This window comes from Galeopterus variegatus, unplaced genomic scaffold, assembly GCF_000696425.1.
Source record: "Galeopterus variegatus unplaced genomic scaffold, G_variegatus-3.0.2 Scaffold6262, whole genome shotgun sequence".
NCBI classification, from domain to species: Eukaryota; Metazoa; Chordata; class Mammalia; order Dermoptera; family Cynocephalidae; genus Galeopterus; species Galeopterus variegatus.
Genome location: NW_007732373.1, coordinates 23,839 through 33,992, shown reverse-complemented (window position 1 = coordinate 33,992; position 10,154 = coordinate 23,839). Strand labels below are relative to the sequence as shown.

Below are 10,154 nucleotides of genomic sequence, written 5' to 3'. Positions count from 1 at the left end.
ACACCGAGGATTGCGATCCCGTTACCGGTCAGTAAAAAAGACAAAAAGGAAAAAAAAAATTGCCCCTGAGATGGCACACCTACAACACTGAGGGTTGCGATCCCGTTGCCGGTCAGTAAAAAAGACAAAAAGGAAAAAAAAAATTGCCCCTGAGATGGCACACCTATTTACCAATTGATCAATGTCACTATCATCTTACGGTTATCAAGCTGAAACTCTGGACATTTGGACATGTTTTATTGGGGAAATTCTTTGTTTCTATGCTCTGCACAAGTAGATTGATTCCATAATGAATATGTGAAAACTTCTGTTTAAATAAATAAATAGATAAAGCCAGGTCTGTCAGGATTCAAGACCAGTACTCATGCTCTTCCGTCCTTTCTGCCATGTGAGGACACAGTGTTCCTTCTCCCTGAAGATGTAGCACTCAAGATGCCATCTTGGAAGCAGAGACCAGGCCCTTACCAGACACCAGGCACCTTGACCTTGGACTTGCCAGCCTCTATAACTGTCAGCGATAAATTTATGCTGTTTGTAAATTAAAAAATAAAAAAAAAACCAGTACTCATAACCATCACATGGACCTGGCACCATCATATCATGCTGCTGTGGTATGAGCGCTGGGCTTGGGGTCAAAACCCGGCTCCACCTCTTAGCAGCTGTGTAGACTTACTCAAGTCCCTTAATCTCTTAGCCTCAGTTTCTTCATCTGCAAAATGGGGTTGTTTTACTGCAAACTATGAAATGCTATACATATTGTGGGACTGTCCCTGGTCAAGGGAAGAGGGTGCAAGGTGGGGTGGGGTGGGGTTCAGGTGGGCTGGAGCAGACAGGTGTGATGGAGGGATTTGGATGGAGGAAAGGGGGAGCGTTCCAGGGGTTCTCTTCCATCCATCCGTGCAAAAGAGCAACCAAAGCCAGGCAACACACTGACACTGGGGCTCACAGAAAATAGGCAGAACCTCCAAGCACTGGAAGCTCTACAATAATATCACCCTTTCTCCTCCTGTTTGAGACTGGGCTGATGTTGTCGCCTGGGAGGGAGCCAGGAGAAGGGCCCCAGCCTGAAGCTGTTAGGTAAGAGCTAAACCCAGGCCCAGATTTCCAGGAAGCAGCCCCGGGGAAGTTGAAACACTTAGATTCAGGGGTCAGGAGGCCTGAGTTCCTGGCCCCAAATGGCCAGGAACCTGGTCTCCACCTGGGACCTGGTGAAAATCACTTCCAGCTCTGAGCCATGGTTTCCTCCTCCATAAAACAGGGGCGGGGGTGGTCCTCACTTACCCTGCAGGAGTATTTTGAGGCAAATGATATGGTGGAATTGTGAATTCTTCTGTCCTGTTGGGGAGTCCAGACATCTCTCCTTTATAGACAGGCAGACTGAGGCCCTTTTGGGCAGAGGTCAAGGTCGCAATGCCAGTGGGCAGAGCCCTGCAGAACCTTGGGCTGGTGCCCCTCTGCAGGAACGTAGTCCCGAGGCCTCGGAGGCAAAGCTGCCTAAAAGCAGCTCTTGGTGGAGGTGGTGGGCATTTGTCCTTTCTCCTAAGCCGGGAGTGCGTGTGGGGGGAGGGGGCCTCCCCCAAGCCCCACAAGGGCAGAAAGGAGAGAGGTGAGGGGCCTGGCCCAGCTCATGCCTCCTCCCAGAGGGCGTCTCCAGGGATGCTGGGGTCAGAGCTGACGGGGTCTGGGTCCCTCTGGAACTTTGTCTCCAATCTCCACGGTTGAGGCCTGGGTATGACTGAGCTGTAGGCGTCCCCTCATTCCTTCCCCGGGGGAGGAGCAGCCCAGCACGGGCCCTTTAAGAAGGTTGAGGGTGGGGGCGGAGGGGGGATCGGGCCTGAAACCCGAGCGGGGAGCCCGCCCCGCCCCCGGAGTTAAGTACGGAGGGCGCCGGAGCCCCAGCCCACGCCCCGGGAGCCAGCCGCGCTCTCCAACCGTCGGCTCCGCTGTCCCGACTCAGCTCCCTCCGCTCGCTCGGCTCTTCGCAGGTCCCGCCGCCCAGCCCGCCGCGATGCGCTCGGGCCCGCGGCCCCCACCTCCGGCCCCGGCCCCGGCCCTGGCTTTGACTTTGGCTGTGTTGACCAGACTCGCATCCGCAGGTAAGTGAGGGGCCTCAACCCTGACCCAGCCTGGCGAGAGCTGAGGGGTTCCTCAGGTAGGGAAAAGAGACAGAAGGGGCCAGAAGTGGCACCCAGATTGGGAGTCAAGGAGGCTGCCCTTCTTCCACCCCAGGGGGCCCGCGGCCCCCCCCTCCGGCCCCGGCCCCGGCCCTGGCTTTGACTTTGGCTGTGTTGACCAGACTCGCATCCGCAGGTAAGTGAGGGGCCTCAACCCTGACCCAGCCTGGCGAGAGCTGAGGGGTTCCTCAGGTAGGGAAAAGAGACAGAAGGGGCCAGAAGTGGCACCCAGATTGGGAGTCAAGGAGGCTGCCCTTCTTCCACCCCAGGCCGGGGTCTCCAGGAGTTTGACCCTGCTGGAACCCTTGACCTAGGGTAATGGGGCTCCGGTAATCGGAGGTTGTCCAGCTCAGGTGGCCAGGGAGCCCAACGTCTGATTGCCTGGGGCGTGGCTCTGCCTGTTTGGATTGTCTGAGACACCCAGTGGGACCACCCCAATGCTACCCAGGCTTTGTTTGCCGTGCAAGCTTGGGGTGACCACATTGGTGTCCAAAGGGCACCCAGTGACAGTGAGAAGCGGGTACCCCAGCCTCAGATGCCCTGGTCCAGGAATGGGGAGTGGTGCAAGGCGGGAAATGGGAAGGAAGCCACCCTGCCCCACCCTGTGCAGGGCCCCACACACACCTCGGTCTCCACCTCCTGCAGTCTCCCCGCAGTCGGCTCCTGCTCCCCTCCTCCACGTGGATCTGTCTGTCCATCTGGCCTCTTTGCCACCACCTTTCCTGCCGTCTGCACTTCTCTCCCTACTCCTATTTCCTCTCCTCTCACCTGAGAGGGCCTGATTGGTGACAGACAGGATCACCCACCTACCACCCATTCTTCAGCCTCCTAGAGGCAGGGCTGGTGCCCCTCATATATCCTGTGCCCCAGTAGGGGCTTGTCCCTCAGATAGCCCTGGGCAAGCCCCTGCCACACCTCCCTGTCCCTAGCAGAGGTGCCTGACCCCAGCAGAGGCTGAAGGGGAGTTTGCCCTCTGAGAGGTGCTAGCACATGTCCCCTCTCTGTCACAGTGCCAGAAATCCCAACATTACAGCATTCTTCCTTTACTGAAGGCATGGTCTAGTTATGCCGTATGAACTGCGGCCTCAGGGCCCATCCGTCATTACTACCCCTGTATGAATCAGTGCTTCAGCCTACATCTTTCGGGATCATTCCCAAGAGCAACTTTGGGCAGAGGAAGGGCCTGAGTCCCTTCCAGGGGCCCAGCCACACCCTTCTCTCCATCAGATGGGAAAGCCAGCTCTAAGAGAGGGCATCAGGAGGGACCCAGAAGGGAAATGAGTCAAGGGAGGACTCCCCTACCCCCACTGGGTGAGTCAGGGCTGGATCCCCAAGCTCCCTATTCCCATCTGCAGGGGCCCGAGCCCCTGAGACCTCATGGCCTTGGTGGTGGGCTGGGCCTCTAGAGAAATGGGAAGGGAGTATCCAAGGTGACTTAGGAGCTCAGGTCATCCAGCCCCCAACCTCCAGCCAGAAGAGAGATTCCACACCCTCATCTCCTTGGGCTTCAAGAGAGCCAGTCTCAAATATCTTAGCAGCGACAACTTGCAGGCATTGTGCTAGGCAAGGAGGGACGCACAGAAATGGATGGGCTGAACTTGGGCTCATTCAGGAGGCAGAAAAACAAATGAAAACTCAAACAGCAATTCCTAGTTGTGTTTGCAAAGATCCAGATGAAAAGTATGGGAAATATGGAAAAACTCAGGGGCAAGCTATGGAAGGACAGAGGGTGGTCCTTGAACCTAGCCTTGGAGGATGGGAAGAGTCAGTACTCTAGGCAGGGGCTCAGCCTGAGCAAAGACACTAATGTGGGTGTAAGCAGGGGGTGTTGAGATAGGAAGGCCAGCAGCCTGGCTGGAAGGCATATTTTGAGCCCAGGCCAGGGAGAGCCACTGGGCTGGGGCACAGAAACCTTAAATGGCAAAATGAAGCTCACAGCCTATGCCCTGTTGGCAGTGGGGATCCAACGAAGGTTTTAGGGCAGGAGAGCGGCTTGGTGCCTGTGGGGTTTTATAACGTTTATCTGACCCCTGCCTTTGGGAAGAATTTGGAAACAGGCAGGGGATGGGAGAGCTGGTATCTTCTCCCCCTCCCAGGCAGATCCCATTCAACAACCCATGTCTGTCACCATTCCTGGCCCAGCTCCCTGTCCTGGTCTCTGCAATGGGGGGAGCCCCTCCCTGAGGAAGGCATCACTCCCTCTCCTCCTGGACACCCCCAGCCCAAAGGCCCTCAAGTTCTCATGTACCAGAGTGAGGCAGGCTGGCACCCTCTCCCTGCACCCACCAGCATTCCAGAGCATTCAGGTCATGAGGCCTGGGAGTCAAGCACCCTTGGAGGCCATCTGGACCACCTTTCCAGTTGTAGAGATAGTGAAACTGAGGCCCTAGAGAGGAAGATAAGTGCTTTACGTCCCACAGAGAACCCCAACTGCCCAGGAAGAGCCCCCAGCCCTGCTTTGAGGGAGCCCTAGCCTGCTTGTGGGGCTGGGCTTGGGCCACTGTGTTGATGTGGATGACATATAAGGTGTCCAGCTCCTTTTGGGCCCTATGGGAGGCCCTCAGCAGAGGGACATGCATTGGGGGAGACTGGATTTGAGCCGATGCTTAAAGGACAAGCAGAAAAGAAAGGAGTTGGCTTTCCAGTCTGGGGGAACAGCATGGATAAAACCTGGATGGTCAGAGTGCACATAGAGCACGGAGAGAAAGGCGTTCTTGTGCCTTTTCCCCAGCCTGGCATAGCCGACTTGGAAAGGCAGAATGTGAGGATTGAAGTGGGATTCAGGTAGAATTCAGGTAGAATCTTCCCTGGCAGGAAGAATTTGTGTGTTACCTGGTTGGGGGGCTCTGAACTTATGGGGGTGTCTTAGAACAGGGCTGCAGAGTACCAGGTGCAAAAAATTGAACCAGGACAGATCCTGCTGCCTCTGAAGATGGTTTTGGGGGGCTGATGGTGCTGGGGACATACTCTGAACCTCTTGTGCCCATGTGTGTGCTGGGCCAGGGCCCTTGGGCCAGCCCACCCAGATTCTAGAAAAGCTGTTCCAGGACCAAGTATAACTGAGCCCCCCTCCCAACATCCGCCCGCCTAGGCAAGACAAGAAGGGCCTTTTAGTGCTGCTCGTCCCCGGGGGCCTGGGGGGTGGGCCACGCCAGGTGGGCCAGGCGGCTGGCACCGACGGCAGGAGGGGAGTGAGGCACGTGTGGAGCTTGCAGAGGAAGTGTAAAGGCTCCGTCTGGGAACTGGGCGTGCTGCCCAGGAGGGGGCGGGCAGGGGAGGGGGAGTTGGAAATAGCCCTGACGTACACACTCACTGGCGCGCACAGATACTGGCGCACACAGATGCCAGCGCACACGCGAGTATGCACAGACCATGCACACAGCCCTCTCCCAGACCTGGAAGAGGGGGCTGGGACCAGGAGCCAGGTGTCTGCTGCCTCACTCCCCAGGCCCCCTACCTCACAGACCTGGCCCAGTGGCACCCTGGGGGGAAGGAAGTGAACACAGACCAGGCAGGGGGTGCTGTGCTGAGCTGTAACTCCCACTCAACCCTTGGCCCCATCCAGCTCCCCTCTTGTGTCCAACATGCCCCCTCTCCTAGCTTATGTCCAGTTCTCTAGAGCCTTCTAGAGTCAAGACTCTTCCTCCAAGTGCAGGCTTAGGGTGGGTTTTTAATTGTGTTACCATTATTACTGAATTTGTGTGAGTGATTTTTGAATGAACTGAATTTGTAGGAACAATTTTGAACATGGATCCTCCCTGGGGTAGGATTCTATGCCCTATCTTGCTTCTTAGGAGGATGCATAACTCCAAACAGGGGAGAGGATGGAGCCATCTGATCACTGAGCTCTTATCTCCGGAGACACCCCGAGGTGGGCGCTAACCATGTCCTCCCACAGCTCGCACATAGCAACACTGCAAAGTCAGGAAACATTCCTGTTTTACAGATGAGGAAACAGGCTCAGAGGAAAGCAGGGACCGCCTCAGGTCACTCTATGGGCACACAGGCCATGGTGTTCTCACCCACCCCAGCATCAGTGGGTTTTTCCAGAGCAGGCCCCCCAGCAGGGAAGAGACAGCTCCCTGAGGACTCTAGATTTTTGTTCCTCCCTACACCCCTCCAGCAAGTTCCCCCCACCTCTCCAAACCCTTCAAAAAAGCCCCCCACCCCGACAGCTGGGGTGGCAAATGAAGCCACATTTGCCCCAGATGTAGAGTGGTAGTTCTAGGGGCTGCCATCATGATGGCTTGGTGGCATGGCTTGCCCACATTCTGGAGGTGGCATGGGTGGGCCCAGCCAGGGACAGTGCCTGTCCTGTTGACCATCGGTTCCTCCTGCTCAGCTTCTGCCTACGCCCGGGCCGGCTCCCAGCCTGCACAGGAGCCAGCTCTGCCAGCTCTGCCAGCTCTGGGACGTGTTAGCCAGGCCTCCAGCCGTTACTCATGCTTAAACGTTTCAGTGTGTGCATCCTCGTGGCTTAACAGTCTGGGGCATCAGAGAAGCTGCCTCCCCTTCCTGACCTTACTGCAGAAACTCCTGAACCCAGACCAGCCCCCCTCCATGGTCCATAGGGTAACCGTGATCCAGAGAGGGGAGCCTACTTGCTCAGAGTCACACAGTGAGTCCTTAGTAGATTGGGGGCTAGGCATCCCTCCCCTTTGCCCTAGACCCTGGTTTGGGTGGTGGCCTTGCCCATAGGACCAGCTGCTCCCCAGGGGCACACGTCCTATCTGCTTTTCTCAGGGGTCTCCACCATGTTGCTGAGCACAGCACTGAAGGTATAGAGAGCACTGAGCCAACCATTTCAGACTGTGCTCCGGAGTGCTCCACGTCTTTACACCTGAGCCAACCTTAGAGGCAGCTGAGCCTGGGAATATGGGATGCTTACCCCAGCCCAATTCATGCATAGCAGCTCCATGAACATCACGTTTATAGATTGGGGTTTTGTGTAAGGTATGGTTTTGATAAAGGGTTTTGTGGCTAAAAAAACAAAAACTTGAAAACTTCCTGGCTCTCAAAGAACCCCAATCAAGATCCATACCAAGAACCCCTGGAAGATGTCCTTCCCCAGGCAGAGCAAAGTCTGGGGGCCTGGACACAGGGAGCAGAGGATAAGCCCAGCTTCCTCGCTCTCAGCCAGGCCTGGGGGCTCTGGGGGCTCTTCTGCCCTTCTTGGTACCAAATAGGACCTTCCTGAGCACCCAGGTGGGCAAGAACCTCATGGTGCCACCTGCTTGCAGGTCCAAAGACATCATGCTATGCTGTACCCTTCTCTCCCTCCAATATATCAGACTCCTCATTCAAGGTGATCTTGTGTCCCCTGGATTGGCTGGTGAACGACTCCAACAGATAATAATCTGTAATCCCTGGAACCCTTCCACCTTTGCTCAGTTGTTCCCTGCAGCTGGCCTTCCCTTTCTCCCACCATCCTTCAAGACTGAGCTCCCACATCACCATCCCTGGGAGCCTTTTCTAACCACAGATTGTTCTGAGACCCATGCCTGGTCTGCCCCTCTCCAGGGGCCATGCCCTCCATCTCTGTGGGGTTTCTCCCTGCTACCCTCACCTGGCCTCTGCCCCCATTCCATGACTTTCATCAGTGTGACATCCAGTAGCTGCGTGTGCATACACACGACACACAGACACAGACACACACACACACACACACACACACACGTGTTGTTCAGCAGGCTCTGACCGGGAATGCCCAGCCCCCGAGCCAGCAGCCCTATCGGAAACCCCCAATGCAGGACCCACAGCCCCTGGCCCCACCACCTTGGCAGGGCCTCTGGCCTGGGCCAGCTTGCTCTCTGGGAAGATGGAGGGGGCTGGGGAGACGAGACCAACTTCCGTTCCCACCTAAGAGCAACTCCTTCCTCCGCCCACATTTCAGGAGGGGGCAGCTATAAATATCAGTGGGCCCAGGATGCTGATTCCCACGACACTAGCCCCTCCCTGACCCCTTCCCTTGTGCACAGTGGCTGGGGCCAGGCCTAGCTCTCCTGCAGCTGAAGACCAGCCAGGCAAGCCTCAGGCCCAGCCACATGCGCACATTTCCCTCCCTGCTCAGGGAAAGAACTGATCACCCTTTTTGGGAGTCTCAGAGCAGCTAAGAGGGAGCTCCCCTCCCGACTCACGGTCCTGACTCAGGCACAAACTTTCCCTCCTCTGAGTCCTAAGCTCCCCAGGAGCCTATACAGAGAGGCGGGGGACCAGGCACAGAGCGGTTAAAAACATGGTATAGAAAGCTTAGGATTGAATTCCAGCCCTACCACTCCATGCATGAGCTTGGGCCAGTGCCTAGGCCTTCTGAGCCTCAGTTTTCTCCTCACTAAAGTGGGGATAAATGATTTCTACCACTTACATGCGCTGAGGATTAAGCAAGATGCTTTGCCTGGAATAAATGCTCAGCGAGTGTCTGCTCCTCAGGCTGCGGTTATTCTGTTATTACAGCCTTCTTCCCAGGGTGGGGCAGGCCCAGCAAATGCAGGCTCCTGCTTAGGAATCTTTAGGGAAGGTTCCAAGGCAAAGGCTTGGAGGAGGTGGCCCCGTGAGAGGGTCTGTGTGCAACCAAGTGACATGGAGAAGGGGAGGTGGCTCAAGGGGACCTCTTCTCCACAGCCCACTGGGCAGGGCCTGGCCAGCTCCCCGGATGTGTGCTAATAGAATCCAGGTGCCGGCCCCTAGCTGAGTTTCCATCTCCAGCCATCTGGGGCCCATGTGCTTCTGACCATCCATCTGGAGTCCAGCTGAGCACTTCAAGGTGTGGGTGCCCAAATGGGGGTCTGCTCCTCCAACTGTTGACAGGCCTGGAGCAGGGGAGAAGATGTAGAGACCTGAGCCAGCTGTGTGATAGTGTGTTAGCCCTTGGGATACCTGGCCCTGCTGTGTGGCTTTGGGCAGACCCCTGTCCCTTTCTGAGCCTCTGGGCGGGATCTTCAGTCTCCTAGGTCAGCTCTAAAATTCTGAGCTCAAGTCTCTTTGGAACAGGACAGGGGACTCTGCTTCTGTCCAGAGAGAGCCAGCTGCTTGTCCTGGGCCACACTGCAAGGCTGCTGGGCCTGCAACGGGGCTGACAGGCAGCCCAGCCTGCCGGAGCTCCCTGGCATTAGGAAACCAACTTTTTAAGTTGGCTTGGAGCCCTGGGGCTCTCCCGTGATGAGGGTAGTGGCTCCTCTCCAGCCCTGGTTCCCATATTCCCCCCCACCATGGCCCCAGCCGCACCCTGCCAAAAATAAACCCAGACCACCCCATCTTGTCCCAGCCAGACCCACCCAGCCCCTCCAGAGCCAGTTGAGTCACCACTCGGAGCTGCTCCTTTTTTTAACAGTCTGAGTCACCGGTTGTGGCTATGGCTCCATGACACATGCCCCAGGCTACTGTCAACCCATAGCCCCCAACAAGCACAACCAAGGGAGGGGTCTGAATAGAGGCTGGCGGCAGGTGTAAGCCCTCCAGGCCTGAGTAACTGGCCCTCAGCAAGCCAGAGGCCAGACCTGTTCCTAAGGGTCCTGGACCCGCCCCGCCCCTCTGTCTAGGATAGTCCTGCAGGGATCTTGCTGATAAATAAAAGTGCATCCGCGTGAGATTTGCCCACAGCTTTGCATTGTTCCAACAGGACTGGGCCTCCCACCCTGAGATTGCCAGGACAGAGGGTCTCCAGGCCCTGGGCCCCGGGGGACGGAGGTGGGCAAGGCCTGGCTTTCTAGGATGAAGGCCACAGAGATGCTTAATTCCTGCCCTTCCTCACGTGGATCCAACTCAGCCTCTGACCACTATGCCTAGAGCACCATGACACTTTCTATAGGACAGAAACCCCCACTTCAGTCTTCCCTCGCTCTGTCTGTCTCCCTCTGCTCAGAGTGTCAGCTGGGCTTCAGCTCTCTCTTCCCCATCCCCCTCTCTCCATCTCTTACCCACCCCTATCTCTGTCTCTCTCCCTCATCTCTGTCTCTCTCCTTCATCTCTGTCTCTCTCCCC

At 56.6% G+C, this 10,154-nt stretch overlaps 1 protein-coding gene across 1 annotated transcript in view; it reads left to right on the top strand.

Annotated features, from left to right (window-relative positions):
- Positions 1–1,967: 1,967 nt before the first annotated feature.
- LOC103606074 (chondroitin sulfate proteoglycan 4-like) overlaps positions 1,968–10,154 on the top strand; it is a gene marked incomplete at its 3' end in the record, with an annotated part of 29,862 nt that continues 21,675 nt past the window's right edge. Inside the window, exon 1 of the mRNA XM_008590670.1 lies at positions 1,968–2,096. Coding sequence (XP_008588892.1) covers positions 2,009–2,096 — 88 coding nt within the window. The remainder of the gene's footprint in view (positions 2,097–10,154) is intronic.